The sequence below is a fragment of the Pseudorasbora parva genome, chromosome 23 (genome assembly GCF_024679245.1).
Source record: "Pseudorasbora parva isolate DD20220531a chromosome 23, ASM2467924v1, whole genome shotgun sequence".
Lineage (NCBI taxonomy): Eukaryota > Metazoa > Chordata > Actinopteri > Cypriniformes > Gobionidae > Pseudorasbora > Pseudorasbora parva.
Genome location: NC_090194.1, coordinates 21086321 through 21111748, shown reverse-complemented (window position 1 = coordinate 21111748; position 25428 = coordinate 21086321). Strand labels below are relative to the sequence as shown.

The 25428-nt window shown below is 37.7% G+C and overlaps 1 protein-coding gene across 1 annotated transcript in view; it reads right to left on the bottom strand.

Annotated features, from left to right (window-relative positions):
• ddx4 (DEAD (Asp-Glu-Ala-Asp) box polypeptide 4) overlaps window positions 1-25428 on the bottom strand; it is a 55255-nt gene that overhangs the window by 636 nt on the left and 29191 nt on the right. The window contains exons 16-24 of the mRNA XM_067432559.1: window positions 21240-21382; window positions 15373-15525; window positions 15005-15159; window positions 11215-11344; window positions 10951-11117; window positions 8841-8986; window positions 4025-4124; window positions 3571-3841; window positions 19-126 (exon numbers count right to left, since the gene is read on the bottom strand). Of these exons, the coding sequence (XP_067288660.1) occupies window positions 19-126; window positions 3571-3841; window positions 4025-4124; window positions 8841-8986; window positions 10951-11117; window positions 11215-11344; window positions 15005-15159; window positions 15373-15525; window positions 21240-21382 (1373 nt within the window). The remainder of the gene's footprint in view (window positions 1-18; window positions 127-3570; window positions 3842-4024; window positions 4125-8840; window positions 8987-10950; window positions 11118-11214; window positions 11345-15004; window positions 15160-15372; window positions 15526-21239; window positions 21383-25428) is intronic.

Genomic DNA, 25428 nt, shown 5'->3' with positions numbered 1-25428 from the left:
GGCAGGGATGTGGCGTACCTTCCGTGTATCTGTAGATGCAAACAATCTTCCACGTGGGTTAAAGCCTGTTGTGCCATGAGCACTGAAAGCTATTTCCTCCAGCCATTTGGGAACCGTCTGTTGAGCCTGGGAGATGGAGATTTATGGAATTGATTTTGATATTTACACTTGATCATTAAAGTGAGCAGCACTGCATTCACAATAGAGGCGGGTGGAGTTACAGTGCCTTGCGAAAGTATTCGGCCCTCTTGAACTTTGTTTGAAGCCTGAAATGTGGCAAAAGGTCGCAAAGATATAAAACTTATTTTTTGTGAAGAATCAACAACAAGTGGGACACAATCATGAAGTGGAATGAAATGTATTGGATATTTCAAACTTTTTTAACAAATCAAAAACTGAAAAATTGGGCGTGCAAAATTATTCGGCCCCTTTGCTTTCAGTAGGGCTGGGTTTCGATTCAAATTTCAAGAATCGATTCTCAAGATCTTGAATCGATTATCATTATTCGATCCGATCTTTGAGATTTACTGTTTTTAAAGAAAGCATTTTTTCTAGATGTTACCTGAATATTACAGGACTGTAGTTATGCAACATTGATACTATTATTATAGACATTCAACTGCAAATTCAGGGTATATGCAGGAATCCTGAAGTTAATTTCAATACCTTTTAAAGAATTTTTTAAGACCTTCTCAAAATATTTTAAGACCTCATCGTACTTCAAGTTCTAATCGGCAACAAACCTTTAATAAACAGTTGTAGTAGAATGTATCTACTACATACATCATACTACATACACATAAATCTCTATCGTAGGCCAATTTTGCATCGTTTTTATTGCATATCTGTTTCGCAACGTACGGAGGGCGACACATTACCTAACTGCACATTTCACAAAATACATGACATCACCCGTAGACAGCGCACGCCAGGGATGCAAAAAAATTAACTTTTTTCAAAGTCTACCACTCAATGTTTTTACCAGCCACTTTTTTGTTTTTAACTGACAATGTGTAACTGCATGTGAAAATTAATACTACAAGCTCTACAATGGCTTCCAGTTTTATGGTTTTCAGTCCCAACAATGAAACTATTCGTTCTGTCTTCTTTGAAGCGTGCTGACGACATACCAAGCAGAACATTGTCAGTAGGGACGCACTGAAATCAAAGCCGAAAACCGAAAAAGAAAATTCAAACTAAAATGTTTAACTCGACCTCACTCATGTGTACATTAAATAATACTGCACATGCCTACTGGCCTGCAGAAAGGTACATAAATTGAATAAAGTTATCAAATGTAAAATAATTGCATATTTAACTGTATATGAAAGATGAATCCTTATTAAACCTACAAAAGCTACTCAATCAAGAGCATTGTTTAATGTCAAACTAAATATAAGGCCATCACTCAGGCAGCAGTAAAGGCTACTGCGCCTTTAAGACCTGATGCAGGGATATGCTCGTCTTTCTCGTCATATGCGCACATACGGCAGCACTCGCATGCATTGAACAAAGTTTACAAAGATGTGAAACAGCTCGGTAGGTGAAGCGAGTTTACCCACCACAACTCAAAATCAGCCGCATTTGGCTGGTGGCGGTGCTAATTTCCATCCCTGCCGCGCGCGCTCTGAGCCGATCTCAGACTGAGCGCCCCATTGTTTTTTAATACTTATGGGGATGAAAATAAATATATTCATAAATACTTTTTGGAGTCAAACTCTTTTGACAAAGCTTGAACAAAATACTTTCAAAATTTAAGACTTTATAAAGCCGTGATAAGACTTTTTAATACTTTATAAGGGTCTTAATTTTCACAGCCCTAACTTTCAGTGCAGCAAACTCTCCAGAAGTTCAGTGAGGATCTCTGAATGATCCAATGTTGACCTAAATGACTAATGATGATAAATAGAATCCACCTGTGGGTAATCAAGTCTCTGTATAAATGCACTTGCACTGTGATAGTCTCAGAGGTCCGTTTAAAGCGCAGAGAGCATCATGAAGAACAAGGAACACACCAGGCAGGTCCGAGATACTGTTGTGGAGAAGTTTAAAGCCGGATTTGGATACAAAAAGATTTCCCAAACTTTAAACATCCCAAGGAGCACTGTGCAAGTGATAATATTGAAATGGAAGGAGTACAGACCACTGCAAATCTACCAAGACCTGGCCGTCCCTCTAAACTTTCAGCTCATACAAGAAGACTGATCAGATGCAGCCAAGAGGCCCATGATCACTCTGAATGAACTGCAGAGATCTACAGCTGAGGTGGGAGACTCTGTCCATAGGACAACAATCAGTCGTATACTGCACAAATCTGGCCTTTATGGAAGAGTGGCAAGAAGAAAGCCATTTCTTAAAGATATCCATAAAAAGTGTTGTTTAAAGTTTGCCACAAGCCACCTGGGAGAAACACCAAACATGTGGAAGGTGCTCTGGTCAGATGAAACCAAAATTGAACTTTTTGGCAACAATGCAAAACGTTATGTTTGACGTAAAAGCAACACAGCTCATCACCCTGAACACACCATCCCCACTGTCAAACATGGTGGTGGCAGCATCATGGTTTGGGCCTGCTGTTCTTCAGCAGGGACAGGGAAGATGGTTAAAATTGATGGGAAGATGGATGGAGCCAAGTACAGGACTATTCTGGAAGAAAACCTGATGGAGTCTGCAAAAGACCTGAGACTAGGACGGAGATTTGTCTTCCAACAAGACAATGATCCAAAACATAAAGCAAAATCTACAATGGAATGGTTCAAAAATAAACATATCCAAGGTGTTATAATGGCCAAGTCAAAGCCCAGACCTGAATCCAATCGAGAAACTGTGGAAAGAAACTGAACTGAAAACTGCTGTTCACAAACGCTCTCCATCCAACCTCACTGAGCTCGAGCTGTTCTGCAAGGAGGAATGGGCAAAAATGTCAGTCTCTCGATGTGCAAAACTGATAGAAACATACCCCAAGCGACTTACAGCTGTAATCGCAGCAAAAGGTGGCGCTACAAAGTATTAACTTATAGGGGCCGAATAATTTTGCACGCCCAATTTTTCAGTTTTTGATTCGTTAGAAAAAGTTTGAAATATCCAATAAATTTCATTCCACTTCATGATTGTGTCCCACTTGTTGTTGATTCTTCACAAAATATTACAGTTTCATGTCATTATATTTGAAGCCTGAAATGTGGCAAAAGGTCGCAAAGTTCAAGGGGGCTGAATACTTTCGCAAAGCACTGTATGAGGTATGCCAGATTTTGAAGCTCCATTGGAGTTACAAGGTTTGGTCAAGTTTTTTTTAAAATACTTTTCATTGCTTAAATATTTGCCAATCACAGAAAAATGTACAGGGTGACAAATAGTAATGATTTATAAAAAATGTAATGCAGAAATATGGAGATGGAAGGTTTCTGGCTTACAGTGATGTAATGATGTGTCATTAACTGTGACTGTCTGACAAAAAGATGACTAACAGCTCTAGAAGACCGTGAAATTAAGGTCTGTGTAATTTGATACTGATAGTCTCCGCTAACAGCAGCTTTACAGTGTCTTTGATGCAATGCGAGAAGTACAAACCCCTGAAAGGACTTTGACCAGAGAACGAGCTAATGGAGTATCTGACTCTGGGTTAAAAAAAGACACAGCCCGACCAGTGTTCCCACAGCGTCCGGTTCTTCCAATCCGATGGACATACTCGTCGATGCTGCTGGGCAGGTCGAAATTCACCACATGCTGAACATGCTCAATGTCCAGGCCTCTGGCTGCAACAGACGTGGCAACCAGCACCGGACACTGGCCGGTGCGAAAATCACTGAGTGCTTTCTCTCTCTCCCGCTGTTCCCGATCACTTTTCAGAGAAGAAAAGCATACAATTAAATGCTTCAGTCAAACTGAGTAATCATAATAACATGCATCAATAGTCATTCTTTAATAAGAATGGCATATAGAGGTTACAAAGCTACTTTAACACAGCATCAGAATGAACAGGTTATGGGGGGGAAGAAAGAAAAAAGAATGGAGAAAATGGTACCCATGGATGCTTGTAGTAGCGATCTTCTCCTGACAGAGAAATGTTGCTATGAAATCAGCACTTCTTTTGGTTTCAACAAAGACCATTGTGCGTTCAGTCCCTGTAATTACAAACATAAAATGCCATAAAACTGACCATTTGATGTCTTGGCAGTGAATAGAAAGTTACTCAGATCATTTTATGCATTTAATTAAAAAAATAAAAGACCTGATGGTATTAATGTTGGTTGATTATCATCAATTTTAAGAGTCAATGTAAAATTGTAGATTGATTCCAAAAATGACCTTGATTATCTACATATGGTTCACACAAGGCACAATTAATATAAAAATAGATATTGCTCCAAAAAATTTTTCTAAAATGTAAAATAGATTAGAACGGCACAGAGAAACAATATTGTTATATATATATATATATATATATGAACCATCGTCATACTTATGACATTGTGATGTCGTAAGTATGACGAATTTAACTTGTACTGACTAATCAAAATGCTTCTTTATTGCCTTTGTTATATACTGCTCGAAATAAAATTATTTCATTCATTCATTCAACCATAAAAAAAAAAGTTTTAAAGAGCTTGAGCATTTAAAGCATAACAGCACAGCGCGTGCTTGAAATATAAGTTATACATGTAGCCTATTTGTTCTATTGTAAGCAACATGTTATTGAGCAAAACTATAATTAAAGGCTCCAGTATGAAGAAGCACAATGGAGCAAAATGGTGTGCTTCAAAGAAAGCTTTTTTTTTTTTTTAGAGTCACTGAGTCTCACTCCTTAAAGGGGTCTAATAGCACAAAAATAACCAATATCATGCGCACATGACATCGTACAATACAACATTTTTTTGCATCCGATCTGGACCATTTTCAAATGTGGTTTTCAGGCATGTGATTGGCTAAGGACAAAAAAGCAGGAAAATATACCATATTTTATAATATAGACCAACCCCACCCCCGCCGCGCCGCGCCGAACAAACTGGTGGCGGATCAATACGGACAGTAAAGCAGGACCCATAACAACTTATTTGAACAAAAAAATACATTTTATTGTAATAACTTTTTTGTACAGTATGAAAAATAACTAATTATTTGGTGGATGCATTTTTACCCAATTTTAATAGCTAAATGTGCAACATGCACATTTTCATGTCAAAAGAAGGCCTCAATTTTTCTATGACTCTTTAGCCTTTGTAGAAAGCTTTTTTAGAGCCTCTACACGTTTCTTTTGGAATTTGCGCCTGGATAAATTAATCTATAATGACGAAATGGGGGTGCAATTCACATTTATTCCACAAGGTGGCGATGTCTGATACACAATGATGATGTGACGTTTCACTCATAGTTACCTCTGACAGAAAACGAAACAATAATGAATTATAATCTGCAAAACTTGAAATGACTCAGTGATTTACTGCAGAGAGCAAGTACTAAACACAATCATATGTTAGTGTCACTGTCTCTTGATGATGGATGTGGACAAGAAGCTGTCAGTGAGCAAAATATTGATTTTGAAGACGTTGAAAATGAGTTGGAGAATATGCGTGAGATCGCGAATATGAGGCAGATGCTGAATATACTGGTAAACCAGCTCTGACGAGGAAATATGATGATGGTATTAAACATCTGCTCAAACTGAACCCTTCCAAGCTCCAAAAGGTAACGAAATACGTTTTATTTTATTCTTCTGTAGCTGTTACTCTAACATCAGGAGTTGTATATATTATCGCGACAGGTAGAGGTCTAACGTTATCCATGTTAAATATAGAACCGGGTCCCCAATATGTAAGAATGTTTGGCGAAACAGTCATGCATTTAAGTCACGCACAGTAATGCAGCCGTGAAAAAAGCGGGGGGCGCCGAAAAGCGCGCTGTTTGCATATATAGCTAGTGCTAGCAAATACAAGTAATGTTAGCTGTCAAGTTAATGTTAAATGCAGCTTAACCTGATAACCGTCACGAGGACGAGGACGTGCTGAAACTCTCTTTGCTTAAATTAGCTCAAAATTACTATCAGATGTAAGTAATTACCTTGACAAACTATACATCATTAAAAAGATCTAAGACTAAAGTTTAATTTTGTTACCTCTGTTTTATTCTCAAAGTCTTATAATGACCGTAATGTGTTAATATGTGCCAGGAGTTATGAATATGATCTTGGGCGTCGCTACCTTTTGATTGTAATATGCGCGTCATTTGCTCCCATTCATAAAAAACTCTTCTCTGGTCATCATGAAGACACTCGACAAAACAACTTCCCTCAGGGCTTTTACTTCAAATGTGTGCAGATGTGGAGAAATATTGATAGATTCTCACATGTTTGAGTCAAATTTCTATACAGAGAAGTATTATTTATTCAATCTTTATCCAAAATCCGCGGATGTGTGATTATGAGCGCAGTATACTGTGATATGCTGTGTTTTCAATTCATTCTGGCAGCCGGAGGGCGCTGGAAAGCTGTACTACTGAAAATTCACCCCTTATGGAACACATGAAGAACAGACACACCATGTGACATTCAGGAAGTATCTGACATGACCAAAGCTGCTTTCTAGCGATCGTCAGATGGCTATTTTATGCAGATAGACACGTTTTAAGACAATAAACACACAATCGCGGCAATATATGGTTGGTCTGTGTTCATTATGCCATGTTGGGTGGTTTCATAATAGATGATATTTATAATGCAATGCTATTCCACATAGCTTTTAGCATTGTATATTTTCTGTCAGATTTTTTGACCCGAAGCTACATGAGATCACATATTGTTATATAAAACACTCGACTTATAAATTATAAAGTGATATGAAGCAAGTTTTGAATAAAACATGATTTTAATCGTATAAATTGTTGTTTTGCTGGTGTGCTAAGCTAACATGCTAGCTTGCCCTAGATGCACCTGCCACTGAGTAAATACTTTATTTTTATGAACATTTTCTAAATGTAAAACTACTGAAATGCTTATTTGGACGAAATGCATTCAATAGAGTCTCAGTGAGGGTAAAGTGAGAGGTTTGATTTAGAAATGAGGTTTGAATAGAACAGTTTGAATAGAGAATCGTTAGTAATTATAATGCAGACAAAAGAATAATAATTAGAGCCATAACCAGTCCGCAGAAGTGTGAATGTGTGCCGGGAGACAAACTGAATGGGGCAGTTTGCACCTCTAAACAATAGAGGCAAAATAGAGAATGAAAGCTGAAGACATGGCAATAAACATCAGTTGATATTTTAGAGATATCTCAAAATAAAATCACATGAAACGATCTTGTAAAACGTTTAATAAAATTCAGAGTTTTAGACTGATCATCTTCAGATCTGAAATATAACATGGTCAGACTTGTGGCTTTAGCTGTAGTGCATTTCTAGATTTCTCCAAGGCCCACTTCAATTTTATTTTCATAAAGATATTTCATACAAATAAATTTCTAATAACTTTACAAAACTTTGAAGCTTATTATAGCTTTTTTTTATTATAAAAAATATTATCATTTTGACTTTACAGTAAACTGCCAGGTGTCTGCTTTCAAATGAGACCATAATTATGCTTTTAGTGCAAAGGATTCACAAACTGTATTTGTTTTAGTCTGAGTATACATTTCTTAGGATTTTTTCAAAATTTAGAAATCAGCTTAACAGGTTAAACATCCTGCCATAGTGGAAAATCAATCAAAATCGATCATCTAATCAATCGACAACAAAGTCAAATTAGTAACTTATAGGTTATAAATAGACACAAGCAATAGTATACCCAGATCATCCGATCCGGTGATGTTCTTGTCACGATACAGTCCTTGTTGCCCATCCCGCGATCGTGGTTTCGACCCGGGTTACCATGGTGACGGCTGTGAGATGACGGTCAACCCACCAATCCAGCCCCCCCCCCCCCCCCCCCCCCCCTTTTTTTTTTTTTTTACAGATCTGCATGATTTACGTAGGTCACATTTTCAGGTCGGAAAATCCGGATTAATCCGGAAAAATCACATCCCTGGGTTTTAAATCAAATGCATCTGGACATCCTGACTAAAAACATCCAATTTACCATGATGCTAAAAGCAAGTGATCGCCAGTGGAATCCTCCAAGTGGAAGATTAATGTATAAATAATAGATAGAATTTGTATCTTAAGGGAATGTTAAATCTGAGAATTTTACAGTGAGTACATTTACATGCATTTTCTTAAATTGATTGTAAGCAGACAATGCAGGTGGTCATGTAAACGCGTTTTCCTTTATTGGAGTGAAGTCAAACGAATTAAGCATAAACCGATGAATTCGATTTCTCTAATCAAGTATACACATTAACCTGCATTATTTAGGCTTATTGAAGTATGCATACAGTACAGTGAAGGCCAAACATTTGGACACATTACTATTTATGTTTTTGAAAGAAGTTTCTTCTGCTCATCAAGCCTGCATTAATTTGATCAAAAATTCAGTTTTGTTTTTTAAATATTGTGATATTACAAATTTTAAATATTTTGTACTTTATACTTTATATATAATTATACTTTAAATTATCATTTATTTCTGTGATGCAAAGCTGAATTTTCAGGATCATTAATCCAGTCTTCAGTGACATCCAGTCTATCACATGATCCTTCAGAATTCATTCTAATATTCTGATTTATTATGAGTGTTGGAAACAGTTCTGCTGCCTAATATATTTGATGAATAAAAAGTTCAAAAGAACTGCATTTATTCAAAATAAAAACATTTTCAAATATAAATCTCCTTTACTATCAATTTAACATCCTTGTTGAATAAATTGATTTTTTTTTTTTTAAAGCATTCCACTAAACACTAGTGAACACACCTGTCGTTTTGAGCAGTTCAAGCAGCTGCTCTCTCTTGGAGAACTGGTCCACCTGAATGACCGTTTGCTCCACATCACTGCAGGCTCCACCCACCACACCAACAGCAAGGAAAAGGTAGTCCACTTTCAAAAATTCAGCTGCCAACCTATCATGCAATACACAGGGTATATACAGCAATCCTTAAGTTAAATTTACTACTTTTTAATACCTTTTTTACTACCTTCAGAATATTTTTAAAACCATCACGACACTGAATTGCAAGTGTTAATCAGCGACCTTTCTATTATTTGCACAGATTTTGACATATATAACATACAAAAAAGAATAGATTTAGAATCGACACCAGGAAGAAATCTGTTATAAGTTATCATTCAGACACAGTAAAATACATCTCAACATTCACAAAGGTTGGTTAAGGAGAAGCATTACTGCTTCTCCTTACTGCTTCATTTGATTTCAATTAATAATTGGTAATTCAGCAATTCAATTATTTAGTGTTTTTTTTCCAACAACAAAACCTGAGCCAAATATTACATTTCTATAGCTGTGATAAGTTGTTGAACATTTTTTTCTGTGATTAATTGCAATTAATCGCAATAAAAAAGAAATGTTTTGTACGTTTTTAATATATTTTTTTATATAATAATTTCACTGTTAATCAAATTAATGTAGAAACAACATAAAGACAGTATATTTTAAATACTTGTTTAAATGGCATCTTTTTATGAATGAAGGCCAGTATTACTGATATTAATACAGCTACTTTTTTTACATTTATTATTAGGCTTCAAAAATATAACAGTTTTTAATTTAAGTAAACTTAAAACAATGCTAACATAAACCCATAATAAATGTCATGTTTACTCCTGCCCTTCCTGTCTTAACAGTTAGAAAATATACAGATATTTAATAAAGGTATTAAAGTTATATGCAGTCTGCACTGCATAAACTATAAATGAAATAGTTAATCCTTATTAAAGCTACAAAAGTTATTTAGTCAAGAGCAGTGAGTCATTTTCTCTGTTCCCTTTGTTCTTTAACTTACTGACAGGAAGCTTTATTGGCTACTGTCCCTTTAAGAGCAGACAGACACGCGGATCTCACTGTTTATATAACCATCGCGCCTCATTCTCTCACAACTCTTTTTGTTCATTTTAGACTTTATATAAATCGTTTAAGATTGCTCTTATGAGGATAGTCGTTGAAGATATGCCTTGAAGCAAGTCTAAAATAAAACGTAAGCCAGCCACTTCTGTTGAGCGCGCAGTGCTCTGAGATGATGCCGAACGACCACTGAATATGACGTCAGCATCAAACATACGTTGAGAGAGACGGAGACGAAAGATCTTTGATTATGTGCCCAGATATGCTAAAGCCCATATTTAAACGAACTAACGCGAACGCAGATAGAATTTCAATCAGAATAGGACACCTGATAGTCTGAAAAAATAATACCTAATTTGGTAAAAAATAATACCTCTGAGACCACATTTAACACTTTTAATGGCCTTAAATTTGACAATTTTGATTTATCACTTTTTAATACTTTTTAAAACCCCGCGGACACCCTGAATACATAATATATACATCAGTCCTAATGAAGCCATTATTAACGACAGAAAAAATACTAACATTCATGATGGTCCTAATTTATTTTCTTTCAAACATTAAGCCTAAAACTACAGGGGAAGCTTTACACTTTTCTCTTTGTTGACATTACAAATTTAATTTGATAGTTCCCAAGTGTACATAAGCAACTCAAACTCAGCACTTGCAGAGTAGCATTTACTGTATCAAAAAATAAGAACAAACACTGCTGTGTTTTGGCTTTATGTGTAATAACTGTATTAGAAAATCATGACTATGACCCTCAAGTTATTCAACCTTGATCAAACTCACATGCCTGTATCTTTCTAGTAATTCTGTAAACAATAGCTTGTTCATCTGTGTTTGATCAAGGTTGGTGCTGAACTGGCAGGAAATTGGGCCTCGAGGGCCTGAGCTGAGAACCCCTGATTTAGTGTTCCATGGGTTCTAAAAAGTTATACAGGTTTGGAAAAATCAAGTTCTGAAAAAAACAACAACTCTTAAAATGTGTCAGAGTCAGACCTTTGAATTTCTTCAGGAAAGGTGGCACTGAACATGAGGGTTTGCCGATCCTCTTTTGGAGGCATTCCTGGAGATCCCACTAGCTTTCGCATATCTGGCTCAAAGCCCATGTCCAGCATTCTGTCTGCTTCATCAAGAACTAAATACCGTAGCTTACTTAGGCCAACCTGACAGGAACAAGTTAAACAACAGTCCTAAAGTGACATCCACACAATATATACAGACTTTCATTAAATGCATCATAGAGAGGGAAAAAAAAACTACCTTTCCACGACCAATGATGTCCAGCAATCTTCCAGGGGTCCCACACAAAACATTGCAGCCCTTTAACACCTCTCGAATAGTATATCCAGTATTTATACCACCATAAACCACCACAGGACGCACACAGGTCCTATGAGAATCAAGAACAATTGTTTAAGGATTAAATTGCTGTAGTTTTCAACTTGGGGACTACAAGCAATATAGAATAAATAAGTGACTTCATGTGACCCAAGTGTGGATAATAGAGACTCGTGTCTAATAAGGACTTATAAATCAGAATCAACTCATGAAATCTGTATCAATACACAGCGTCACTGTGCATACTGTAGTGTCATAGTATTGTTCCTAGTTATTTTACAGATTCATGTCCACATCCCCAGAAGTGAAGCATGTACCTGAATTTTTTAAAGGCTTAAGTATTGGTCACACATCTGTGTATATAGGGTAAAATTGTGCTTATATTACTTCTCATAAAGTTTAAGTAATACTGTAAAATTGTATCAAATATTTAGCAAATTACAACTACCCTAACATCTATGGGTTTATGTGGGATTTCACAGTAAAATAAAATATAGAATTAATTTTGTGATTCTAAAACAGTCTAATTTAAAATCATTTTTGTTTTTCAGTCCAGAGTTTCCAGAATTTTCAGTTTAAAACAATATATACCATGGACATGACCATTGCAAATCGCAACAGCTAGTTGCATCCAAACTGGATACGACGAAGCAACCGTTGCAAAATATTTGTCCTTCATGTCATGTTCGTGTCATAAATGGAACGAGGCTTCAGTTTACTGCCGGGGATGTGTCGTGCCGCATACATTGTGGAGAACATCACTGATTAAAGTCGGCTATATTGTCGTTTTGTTGCGTTGCTTGCATCGGGTGTAGACACTAGGCATGTGCCGATATCAATTTTTCATGTTGCGATTAATTGATGAAGTTATCACGATATACGATATCACGCTATTGAAATAAGTTGCAAAAAAAAGTGTTGCCATAGCATAACAGCTTTAAGAACTATTTTTGTAATAACAAAAATAACTGAATGTTTAAATACAATAATGCACCAAAAATATATACAGCTATATATACAGCTTTGGAAAAAAGAGACCCCTTTACATTGAGAAATCATGTTAAGTGGTCTCTTGATTTTTTTTTCCAGAGCTGTAAAAAAAAAAATCCAAACAGATTAAAGTGCAAAAGAATTAGGCTATAAAGAACAACAGGTACAAATTAATATAAGGTCTCATTACTTCATGCATTAATTAAGATTGAGCAATAGCTACATTTGGTATAGAAAGTATAATGTTTTTGTTAATGTTAGTTAAGAAATACTGATCATTGGTAGTTTTATCTTAGGTCCATTAAAAAGTTATTTTGATTTTAATGTTATTAAATATTAACTAAGAAATAAACATTACTTAGAATGATTAATTCTTTATAAGCGATTTTCATAGTTAGTTTGGTAATAACAGACCTGCAAACTCCTCAGAGTAAAAAAGGTGATAGTGCCGGGGTGTGTGTGTGTGTGTGTGTGTGTGTGTGTGTGTGTGTGTGTGTGTGTGTGTGTGTGTGTATGTGTATGTGTGTATATATATATATATATATATATATATATATATATATATATATATATATATATATATATATATATATATACACACACACACACACACACAATATAACAATATTGTGCATATTCATTATCGTGATAAATCGCATTATCGAAAATCGGCACATGTCTAGTAGACACTGTGTTAGACAAGGAAACTATAAATTAGGGATAAAACGACTATAAATAGGGCTATAATCCGGTCTAAAGTGTGGGAATTTTTTTAATAGACTGAATAAAATGGTGCACTGTAAAACGGAAATGGTATAGGCCCACTTCAGCAGCATCTGAAAAGAAAACAATCCCAGGTTCTCTCATCTTAAATCAAGAAGATGCAGCTACATATTTGGACTAGCACAGTTAAATATTACACAGCACTATAATATAGTTATCAGTAGGGATGTCCCAATCCGATCACGTGATTTCAGACTCTATCAGAATCGGACGTTACATCCCGATCAGGACTCGGATATATATGTATATTCTGGGGTGAGAGAAAGTGAGCACTTGCACCGCGGTTCATCTCACATCTGATGACGCATCAATATAGGTTGTAACTTGAAAATAATGCTTTATGTATATTTCTGTACATGGATACACGTGCTGGCTCCTCAGTGATACATTACAACTGCGCTAATAAAAGAAAAACGTGGGCAAAACGGTCTGTGTAAACTTTGTTCAATTCATGCGAGTGCTGCCGTATTGTCGAATATGAGGAGTCATTTTCACAGTCATCACCTGAGTATATTCGCCAGAACACGCGAATGAGAACGCGCGCGCTGATCTGTCTCTGTGCATCATCAGAAAGCGTGCACTCGTCTCACAGCGCGCAAATATTGAGTTCTCTTTCAACTCTTCCGCTTAAACGGACCAACTCACACATGTAGTATGTCAACATGTCCATCTTGATGAGTATCCAAGCAGACATAGCCTGAATATGCCTTAAGAGGACTTTAAACAGTCGAGAAAGACGACGCAGAGCCTTCCATTAGGTCTTAAAGGGGCAGTAGCCTTTACTGCTGTCTGTGTAATGTCAAACAAAAGATAAGGAATCACTCACTGCTCTTGATTGAATAGCTTTTGTAAGGATTAGTCTTTAATTTAAACAGTTAAATATGCAGCTATTTTACATTTGATTAGCCTACTTTATTCAATTTCTCTACCTAAAAACTAATGTTAGACCTATAAAAACACGAAAAGCATTGTTAATTACACTTCAATCAAATTACACTTCAAATATTTTTTCCCCAAAGTTAGTTTATGTCATTGTAGGCAGAAATCGTCACAATGATTTCATTTCAAGTGTTCGTTTTTTAAATAAGTTTAGTTTTAGTTAGTTATTTGATGCTATAAAAACTGCTGTGTGATGTCATGATTGACAGCTGAGATCGACGTCTTCTCTGAGTGAAGTTGTTACTGAGGCACTAACAGACTTTTTTCGGGATTTTTAGGAGCAGATTATTTAATTTAATTAAATATTTCACACCAACATAATTAATTGTTTTGCATCTGTGAGTGTGTGGGCAGGGTTTTGATATCGCAATTGTACTTCCTGCTCTGCGCAACTCCGGTCCCGGACTTTTTTATATTTACTGTTGCACAAAAAAAACCCTGATCGGGACATCCCTAGTTATCAGTCTCATATTTTGCGCTTAATACAGCTACCTTCATAAAGCATTGTTTTATATGAGCTGCCAAGGGATGCAGCTCAAACCCACTCTCTGCAACCAGATACAAAGATTTAATGCTGTTGTTGATTTAAAATAGCTTTTAAACTTACACCTTGGTATCATACAATCATAGTAATACTTCAGTTTTATGGACACCACCATGCTTGATACTGTCGTTATGGTTAGTTTGTTAGAATACAATTGTGACTTCATCTGTTTAATCATAAATGAACATATTCAAGCAGCTACTTTAATCTCCTGAATGAACATTTCTGAATTCAAATTTAAGTAGTTGCTGGCGAAAATCCCAGATGATTTTTGCAGCCGTATTAAACACATACACTGCATAAACCATATATAAACCAGAAATATTTTAATTTATCAGACCATATTTAATTTATCAGAAAATAATCAACAGATTAACCAAGAGAAAATATATATTGTTAGTTCTAGCCCAGTTCTATATTGTTAGTTTCTACAATTCTGAAAATTGTTAAGTGTACCCATATGCAAACTTCCTGGCCTCCAGATAGATCTGATTGATGAGCTCTCTGGTGGGAGCCACAATTATGGCCTCGGGCTCCTGCACCTCGCTGAACTTGCTGGCTGCCACTCCATCAGTCATAAATTTCTGTAAGATGGGCAGCAGAAAGGCCGCCTGTGGGACGTCACAGAGCCAGCAAATAGTCAGGCAGATGTACCAATAAAAAGGTTCTTTTTTATGCGCAAAAATAATGTGGTTTATCAGTGGTGCTAAATATTTATATAGTCTATAAGTCTTTTTAAATTCTTGTTCTGACAATGAATACGTAATCTTATGAGAAACACTGATAGTAAAGCTGATCATAAGCATGTATTAAGTGGTTCTTGCCGTTTTTCCTGATCCGGTCTGAGCACAAGCCATTAGATCACGTCCAGCAGAAATAATTGGGATTCCATATTTCTGGACAGGAGTAGGCTTCACATATCCAGACTTCGTTACATTCTTGTTCAGTGATTCACAAAGTCCTGCCTCACCAAATGTCTGTGAGAGAGAGAGAGAGAGAGAGAGAGAGAGAGAGAGAGAGAGAGAGAGAGAGAGAGAGAGAGAGAGAGAGAGAGAGAGAGAGAGAGAGAGAGAGAGAGAGAGAGAGAGAGAGAGATTAATTTCTTGTAAAATCTGAACCACCGAGCAGTTATATGATTCACAAACATGGGGCAGGCTCCATCTAGTGGTGTTTCAGGTTATGCAATGGTAAGCCTTTGTAGTAGATTTAAAGGGTTACCTAAAAATATGGTTTTACCGGTTTTATCACTGAGACAACACGTCATGACCAAACGTTGCCAATGTTCATTTGGATGATCCAGAGGAGTCATGGGAGAAAGTCATGTGGTCAGATGAGACCAAAATAGAACTATGCTCATAATTCCACTAATCATGTTTGAAGGAAGAAGAATGATGAGTACCATGCCAAGAACACCATCCCTACTTTGAAGCATGGGGGTGGTAGCATGCTTTGGGGGTTTTTTTCTGCACATGGTACAGGGCGACTGCACTGTATTAAGCATTAATAATAATAGAGCATTGAAGATGGGGTCGAGGCTGGGTCTTCCAACATGACAATGACTCGAAGCACACATACAGCCAGAATAACCAAGGAGTGGCTCTATAAGAAGTTTGTAACCATGCTGCTTTCGGGGCACCATTTACTTCCATGGTAGGCATGTGTCTTCCTATGTATTCAACATGAAATGCATACAGGTTTGGAAGGTGAGGAAATTATGACAGATTTTTAAGCAGTCATTCTGAACCAGTAACCACTTTACTGACAATTCTGAAATTCAAAATATATTTAATTTTAAATATTTTTTAAATGTCAAACTGCTAGGCTAAATGATAAATTATTATAATTTAGCAGTTTGACATTTTAAAAATATTTAGATTAAAATGGGACAAATAATTACATAATAATAGTCATAATAGTAAGTTAATAAAGAAAATTAAACATTTTTGAATTTTAGAATTGTCAGTAGTTACTGGTTCAGAATTAATTAACCAGTCTAATGTCTAGAAAAATAAGTCTGCCAAGCTTTGATAATGTATGGATTATATGAATATATTATCCATTAAAAAAAATAATGGCCTACCTTTTTAGGCTCATTGTAAGTTACTGGGCAGACCCACTGTTTTGCCATCTTAAAATATTGTTTGGGACTAGTACCTAGCGTCCCCCCCTAAACCTATGCCCATGGGCTAATGAGCCTAGAAATAACATTCAATACACTTGTGCGAGCGCTGACAGGCAGCAAACAAGCCGACGGCGCTCAAATGGCCAATCAAATCAAAGTAGGCAGGATTTACATTCTCTTTTGGCTCGCGCATTCACACACGCAGACATGAGAGACTATTTTTTCCGGTGAAATCACAAAACTAAATTGCACACACAAATGCAACATGTCTATGCTTTTACTCAAATATATTGGCAATAAAAAAACAAAATAAAATAAAAAACGAGTAGGCAAGAGAAGCCAGTTCATGTTCAGAAGGAACATTCATGTTGAAGATTGAGATCAGTTGTGCTCTTTTTTTTTTTTTTGGACAACTTGATGCGGCCCAGCCTGACCCAGAGTCTACCTCCAGTGGCCCCCGGGTAATTTGAGTTTGAGACCCCTGGTCTGTGGGGTACGAAAGGAGGAGGCTCATGCCAATAACACGAAGGCTGATTGGCTGCGATATAAGACGCATACTGGTCTAATTTGTAGTTGTAATACAGCGAACAATAGTGTGACTAGCGAAAGAAAGAACTACAACACCACGGAATAAACATACGAGAAGGAGGCGGGACCATTTAACCGTTTAACATTATTTAAGACCTAGAACACAATGCTTACGCGAATTTAAGACTTTTTAAGGCCTTAAATTTCAAAATCAAACAGTAAGACTTAAGAATTATCTTGGTCTGATTCGAAGCATGCAGGATGCTAGATCTAACGAGCTGTAACTGATGAAAATAACCGTCAATGTTACCCTTCCGGTCAAATATTGTGCTGCAATCAATAACATCTTTAAATTGTCAATGTTATGTCATTTGTCAAGAGAGGGCTGACCTCTTGTAACCAAGTAGCTCCTTTTTAGGTACTAAATCATCAGAGGCTGACATGCTGATATTCATGCTCTTCTCTCTCAGACAGATTTTGTGCGTGCTAGGGAAAGTAATGCACCATACATCATCGCGCCACTATATCATTGATATCGCGATATGACACTAATCATGTAAAAATGTATACCAATATTATCGTGGACAGCATAATATTCCCTACGTGCTTTGGAAATAGAACGACAGGAAGAGGAGGTTGCGATCACATTTTTCCAGTTCAATTTATCACACTGAAACTTAAAAATAAAATAGAGTACTGCAGGATGGAACAACACCGTGAAATCGGCAGCACGCCATCTTGATGTGACTCGTTGAGCCTGGTCATCAATGGCAGTAACTTGTCCCACTCCACAGCACAGACACCATTTCAGTTGTCATAGTCGCCACCACACTCACACCACCAGTTCGTGTTGGCTTTTATCCTCACATCCTCCGGTTGTTGAGCGATCGCAACCTCCTCCTCCTGTCATTCTATATCCAACGTAATTTTCTGGAAACTATAAACTTGTACATACATGCTGCTCATATTATTGTAGCAGAGTTTGTGCTGAATACAGAGTAATCAGACTTTAGCCATTACAATTTTACAAGTAACAAAAAAAAAAAAAATCAGCACAAACATCAAGGAATGTCAAAACGCCTCCAGAGCACAGAAAACACCTCAGGGTTCAGAGGGTTAAAACCGCAAGGAATATATATACCTTTCACAACAGCACTATGCTATAGTATGATTTTTAAATTATTAATACACACTCCAGCCTTAGAAAATGGTCCAATCCAGTTCATGGATTCTCGTCTGTGGGACGAACCAGTTTTTGTATTTTGCTGGTTACTCAAAATGGGTAAATTGAACCGATCAACGAATTGTGCCCTAGTCCTGAAACAGGGTATATACAGCAATCCTTAAGTTAAATTTACTACTTTTTAATACCTTTTTTACTACCTTCAGAATATTTTTTAAAACCATCACGACACTGAATTGCAAGTGTTAATCAGCGACCTTTCTATTATTTACACAGATTTTGACACATATGAATATTTGAGGTTGCTAGGCAACGTGGGGGAGAGGACGCTGGCGTTGTCTGTTCGCCGCTTCTCCACCCACAACAAATCATGTTAATGTACTATTAGATTTACATTTTATTTTATTTCCTTATGTTTGTGACTAGTCTAACAGTCAGAGCTACAATTGGGACTGTTGCTGATTGCTGGCAGCCACTGAGAAGTCGTTGTTCGTCGTTTCGCCGTTTTCAACCGCTTCTCTAATGTTTACGTTTGAATTGCTGCGGTTGGTTTCTGGTTTGGAGGACATTTGATGTTTTTCGCCGCGACTGCTCACTGCTGGTCTCCCTTGGGCTTAAGCTGCATGGTGGCTGAAGTTTGCACCGGGCTAGCGTCATCCGGGCTCTCGTCGTCGGCGTCCGGCATGATGTTGGGATGTTCTGCTTCTCGGCTGCGCCGCTGTTCCGTCCTGCATTGCGACCGTGGAGCGACATCTGCGCCGGCCCCGGTGTGTCCACAGAAGTGCCCGGAGGAATGTTCTGCCTCCTGCATGGTGCTGCAGCGATCCCCATCGTTTGAATCATCATGAAGAAGACCCATCATCTGGTCTTCAGCTGTCGTGCCTCGGCGATGTCATCGGGACACTGCCGCTGGGAGAAATCTGAAACATGGAGTGGACCACAGTGTGCTGCGGAGCTAACAGAGACTTCCACCATCAGCTGTTTTCTGTCCACCATCAGCTCTGCTTCTGTTCACCATCAGCTCTGTTTCTGTTCACCATCAGCTCTGTTTCTGTTCTGTTTTCTGTGTTGGTTGATTGTTTGTAGTATTCTATATTTTTACTTGTTATTCATTTTTTGTTGTTATCCCCCCCCCCCCCCCCTTGTTGCACTTTGAGATTCTTCGGAATGAAAAGTGCATTATAAATAAAATCTATTATTATTATTATTATTATATATAACACAAAAAAGAATAGATTTAGAATCGACAGCAGGAGGAAATCTGTTATAGGTTATCATTCAGACAGTAAAATATATCTCAACATTCACAGAGGTTGGTTAAGGAGAAGCATTACTGCATACACATCTGATTTCAATTAATAATTGGTAATTCAGCAATTCAATTATTTAGTGTTTTTTTTTTCCAACAACAAAACCCAAGCCAAATATTACATTTCTATAACTGTGATAAGTTGTTTAATTTAACAAAATACTAAAAACTAGTGCTGTCAATCGATTAAACACTTTAACTAGATTAATCACACATTTTTTCTGTGATTAATCGCAATAAAAAAGAAATGTTTTTGTACGTTTTTAATATATTTTTTAATATAATAATTTCACAGTTAATCAAATTAAAGTAGAAACAACATAAAGACAGTATATTTTAAATACTTGTTTAAATGGCATCTTTTTATGAATGAAGGTCAGTATTACTGATATTAATACAGCTACTGATTTTTTTTTATACATTCATTACATTTTTTAACAGTTTTTAATTTAAGTTAACTTAAAACAATCCTAACATAAACCCATAATATGTTTACTCCTGCCCTTCCTGTTTTAACAGTTAGAAAATATACAGACATTTTATAAAGTTATCAAAGTTATATGCAGTCTGCACTGCATAAACTATAAATTAAATAGTTAATTCCTTATTAAAGCTACAAAAGTTATTTAGTCAAGAGCAGCGAGTACTTTTCTCTGTTCCCTTTGTTCTTTAACTTTACTGACAGGAAGCTTTATCGGCTGCTGTCCCTTTAAGAGCAGACAGACACGCGGATCTCACTGTCTATGTCTACCGTCTATGGATCGCGCCTCATTCTCTCACAACTCTTTTGGTTCATTTTAGACTTTATATAAATCATTTAAGATTGCTCTTATGAGGATAGTCGTTGAAGATATGCCTTGAAGCAAGTCTAAAATAAAACGTAAGCCAGCCCCTTCTGTTGAGCGCGCAGTGTTCTGAGATGATGCCGAACGACCGCTGAATATGACGTCAGCATCAAACATACGCCGAGCCGGAGACGAAAGATCTTTGATTATGTGCCCAGATCTGCTAAAGCCCATATCTAAACCAACTAACGCGAACGCAGAAAGAGTTTCAATCAGAATAGGACACCAGATAGTCTGAAAAAATAATACCTAATTTGAAAAAAATAATACCTCTGAGACCACATTTAACACTTTTAATGGCCTTAAATTTGACAATTTTGATTTATCACTTTTTAATACTTTTTAAAACCCCGCGGACACCCTGTGAAACCTAGAATACTTTAATTCACACACGCTCTTAAATATATTTTAGAGTTCTCACACACCTATTTAGTTGCAAATGCAATGAAATGCTTGCACTGTTGAGCCCTGAATTCAGAAAATGAAATTATGATTATAGTAAATTAAATTATTCAGTGACCATAAAACAGCAGATGAACACTACCCAAATTACCTACAACAACAAATTCTATCCCATGAGTCCATGGAAGAAGAGTCATGAATGGCAGTGAAGCGGCATAACTAACATCACATTCAAACTGCAATGATCCAACAATTTCAGTTAAAATGGCTTGTAAAATACAGTATATGCCCCAACAACTTACCATAATAGCTTTTGGAGCATTGCTTCCACTCACTTCCACAGGGATATCATCATATTTGTCAAAATTAATGCCTGTGGCAAACTGGGAAAATATGGAACTCTCCTCTTCTGGAGGTGGAGGAGGCACATAGACAACCTTGGGTCCTACAGGACAGACAAACAGGATGTTATTTCATTTTGGATATGAAACAAGGCTGCAGCAATAACTTCCTTTTCAGAATTTCCATATTTTTCAGACCACATTAAACATCTAATAAATGGTTTTAAAGTCCATAAATTAACATTCAGACTATGAATGTTGCCAAATTGAAATGGGATTATGTTTGATACATTTTCACACTTTCACTGAGTGCATACATTAGAAACATTGGTTTATAAGACTTAAAATGTCACTGATTATTAGGGATGCACCGATTTGATACTCTGTATCGGCTCAGATACCGCCATTTTTGCCGGATCGAGTATTGGTCAGACAGGGCCGATCCAAATCTGATACTGTGCATATAATATTCTGGTTTATTGTTACACCCCACCAAAGGCACAAAAACATTATAAAGCATCAGCAGTTTGTGCACTATAAGTGCTCTGAAGCCATTCTAGACTTCAATGTGAGGTACAGATTAAAGTAATTAAATTCAAGTTCACGTAAATGCTTCCCTCCGCTGCGGCTATCAGTCACTCGTTTCAGCTTTCAAACTGTGTGTTGCATTTGGTTACGATAGTCAACTCTCTCCAAGATGATTCAATGTTCCTGTTGCTTGATCTGTAGATAACGGTTCATGGTTTTGCATAAAGTGGCTTTATCTGACTGGAGTTTATTGCTGCATAAAGTGTTCTACCAAGAGTCTGTTAGATTCCAACACTTGACTAGAGATTAATTTTGCTCTTTACACACAGTAACTGAAATGTTAAACGAAATGGCTCAAAATATCGGATTTTACATTTACATTTAATCATTTAGCAGATGCTTTTATCCAAAGCGACTTACAAAAAAAGGGAGAGCAATAGAAGCAACGAAACGAACAAGGCCAACAACCTGTAAGAGCTGTAATAAGTCTCAGTTAATTAAGCACAGTAAACAAACTATTTTTTTGGGACAAACAAACAAAATTTAAATGGAAAGTTAAGTGCTATTCTTTATTGGCCAGGTGCAATTGGAAAAGATGTGTCTTAAGATGTTTTTTAAAAATGGCTACAGACTCAGCAGCACGAATTGAGATCGGCAGTTCATTCCACCAGGTGGGAACGGTCCAGAAAAATGTCCGTGAGTGATTTCATGCCTCTTTGGGATGGAACAAATGAGGCGTCGCTTACTCGCAGAACGCAAGCTTCTGGAGGGTGTGTAAGTCTGAACAAGCGAGTTTAGATATATTGGTGCAGAGCCAGTGGTTGCTTTGTAGGCAAGAACCAGTGCCTTGAATTTGATGCGAGCAGCAATTGGCAACCAGTGATGTCTGATGAAGAGAGGAGTTACATGCGCTCTCTTCGGCTCATTAAAGACCACTCTCGCCGCTGCTGTCTGGATCAGCTGCAAGGGTTTGATAGTGCATGCTGGAAGGCCAGCTAGAAGAGCATTACAATAGTCCAGTCTGGAGAGAACAAGAGCTTGAACCAGGAGTTGTGCAGCCTGTTCTGATAGGAAGGGTCTAATCTTTCTAATGTTGTATAAAGCAAATCTGCAGGACCAGTAACCAGTTGCAGTAATGTGGTCAGTGAAGTTTAAAATGTTCAATCACAACTCCAAGATTCCTGGTTGTCCTGGATGGAGTTATGGTTGATGAACCAAGCTAATTGGAGAAATTTGGATGAAGTGCTGGGTTGGTTGAGACAAGTAATTCTGTCTTTGCAAGATTGAGTTGAAGGTGATGCTCCTTCATCCAGTCAGAAATGGACAGACAGGCAGCAGTACAAACACTGACTGTAGGATCATCTGGTTGAAATGAGAAGTAGAGTTCAGTGTCATCAGCATAGCAGTGATAGGAGAAGTTGTGTTTCTGAATGACAAAGCCTAATGACGTAGATGGAGAAGAGAAGGTCCAAGCACTGAGCCCTGGGGAACCCCAGTAGCTAGATGATGTGACTTAGACATAACTGATGTGACTTGTCACTTGATGTGGCTTAGGATTGATGGACTATGCATATAATATATATTCCCCCTTGCTTCAAGCCAAGCGAGAACCTCCCCCAGTTTATGTTGAAGCAGTACGGAAGTAACTTCAACTACAATTCATCGACTGGCTACTAGGGACAGGCTCCAGAAGGGAGCAGAATCTAATTGATTCCCATGTTAATGTAAATCAACTTTCCCATGAGCCTTTGATATATTTAAGGTCATGGTAATATAAGAATATCCTGCAAGTTTCAAAGCTGAAAACTTCCTTGTTAGTCAAAGAAAAGTTCTTATTGACACCAGGCCCAGAAAACGACAGCTCTCAGATATATACATATACCGTATTTTCCGCACTATAAGGCGCACTTAAAAGCCTTTAATTTTCTCAACAAAAAAAACAGTGCGCCCTATAATCAGGTGCGTCTTATACATGGATCAAGGCGCTCTGTAAACGACAAAGCCGCACCGCTTCCAGCATTACGGCTACCGTAGTCAGTAAATACCTGTACTGTGCTTACTCACAGTCCCACACCACTTGTGTGTGAATAAAGACCCTAAAATGCCACCTTTCAAGAGACACGCTTACGACGCTGAGTTCAAGCTCAAGGCTGTCAGTCACGCAGTAGAATATGGGAATAGAGCAGCAACGAGAGAATTCAACATTAATGAATCAATGGTATGAAAGTGGAGGAAGCAAGATGATAAGCTGCGCCAAGTAAAAAAGACTAAACAGTTTCCGAGGGAACAAAGCAAGATGGCCACAGTTAGAGGACAAACTCGAACAGCGGGTTGTTGAACAGAGCAGCAAGTAGAAGTGTCTCTACAGTCACTATTCGAATGAAGGCAACAGCGCTAGCACGGGACATGAACATAGATGAATTTCGAGGCAGTCCTTCTTGGTGTTTTCGTTTTATGAAAAGACGTAATCTTTCAATCCGCACACAAACTACCGTCTCGCAGCAACTGCCAAAAGATTACCAAAAAAAGCTGGTCACTTTCCCCGCATAATGCAAAAAGAAGATCACTGAGAAGAAGATCCGGCCAGAGCACATCACCAACATGGACGAGGTTCCACTCACCTTTGATATTCCCGTGAACCGCACTGTGGAGAAAACGGGGACCAGTACGGTGTCTGTACGCACCACAGGGAATGAGAAGTCATCCTTCACTGTAGTTCTCGACTGCCAGGCTAATGGCCAGAAACTTCCACCCATGGTTATTTTCAAGAGGAAGACCTTGCCAAAAGAAAACTTTCCAGCCGGCATTGTCATCAAAGCTAACCCGAAGGGATGGATGGATGAGGAAAAGACGAATGAGTGGCTGAGAGAATTTTACGTGAAGAGACAGGGTGGCTTTTTCCACACAGCTCCGTTCCTATTGATCTACGACTCCACGCGTGCCCATATCACCGATGCTGTCAAAAAACAAGTAAAGCAAACTAATTCGGAGCTTGCCGTCATTCCGGGTGGATTAACTAAAGAACTTCAGCCGCTAGATATTGGTGTCAACAGGGCGTTCAAAGCTAGACTGCGAGCTGCGTGGGAGCAGTGGATGACAGAAGGTGAACACACGTTCACGAAGACGGGGAGACAGCGCCGGGCGAATTACGCCCCTATCTGCCAATGGATGGTGGATGCCTGGGCTGATATATCAGTCTCAACTGTGATCCGAGCTTGCACAAAGGCAGGAATAATCTCTGAACTGCCAGGCAACAGCAGCGACACTGATTCGGATAATGATGAGAGGGAGCCGGGCAGGTTGGATGCCGTAGTCTCCCAACTGTTCAATTCGGACACTGAAGAAGAAGAATTCGAGGGATTCATGGATGGTGAATGAACTGAAAAGTGAGCTTTACGTGTTATACGTAACTGAACAAAATGAGTTATGCACTAAAGTTTAATTTAGTGGTATCAGATGGTTTCTAACGTGTTTACTGAATTAGGGAAAAGTTTTCCTCCACGTTTGGGAGAAGTGTGAGCGAAATGAAAGTGAGCTTTACGTGTTATACGTAACTGAACATTGTTGTTATGTACTGTTTGAATTTGTGGTATCAGACTGTTTCTTTTACTACGTGTTTACT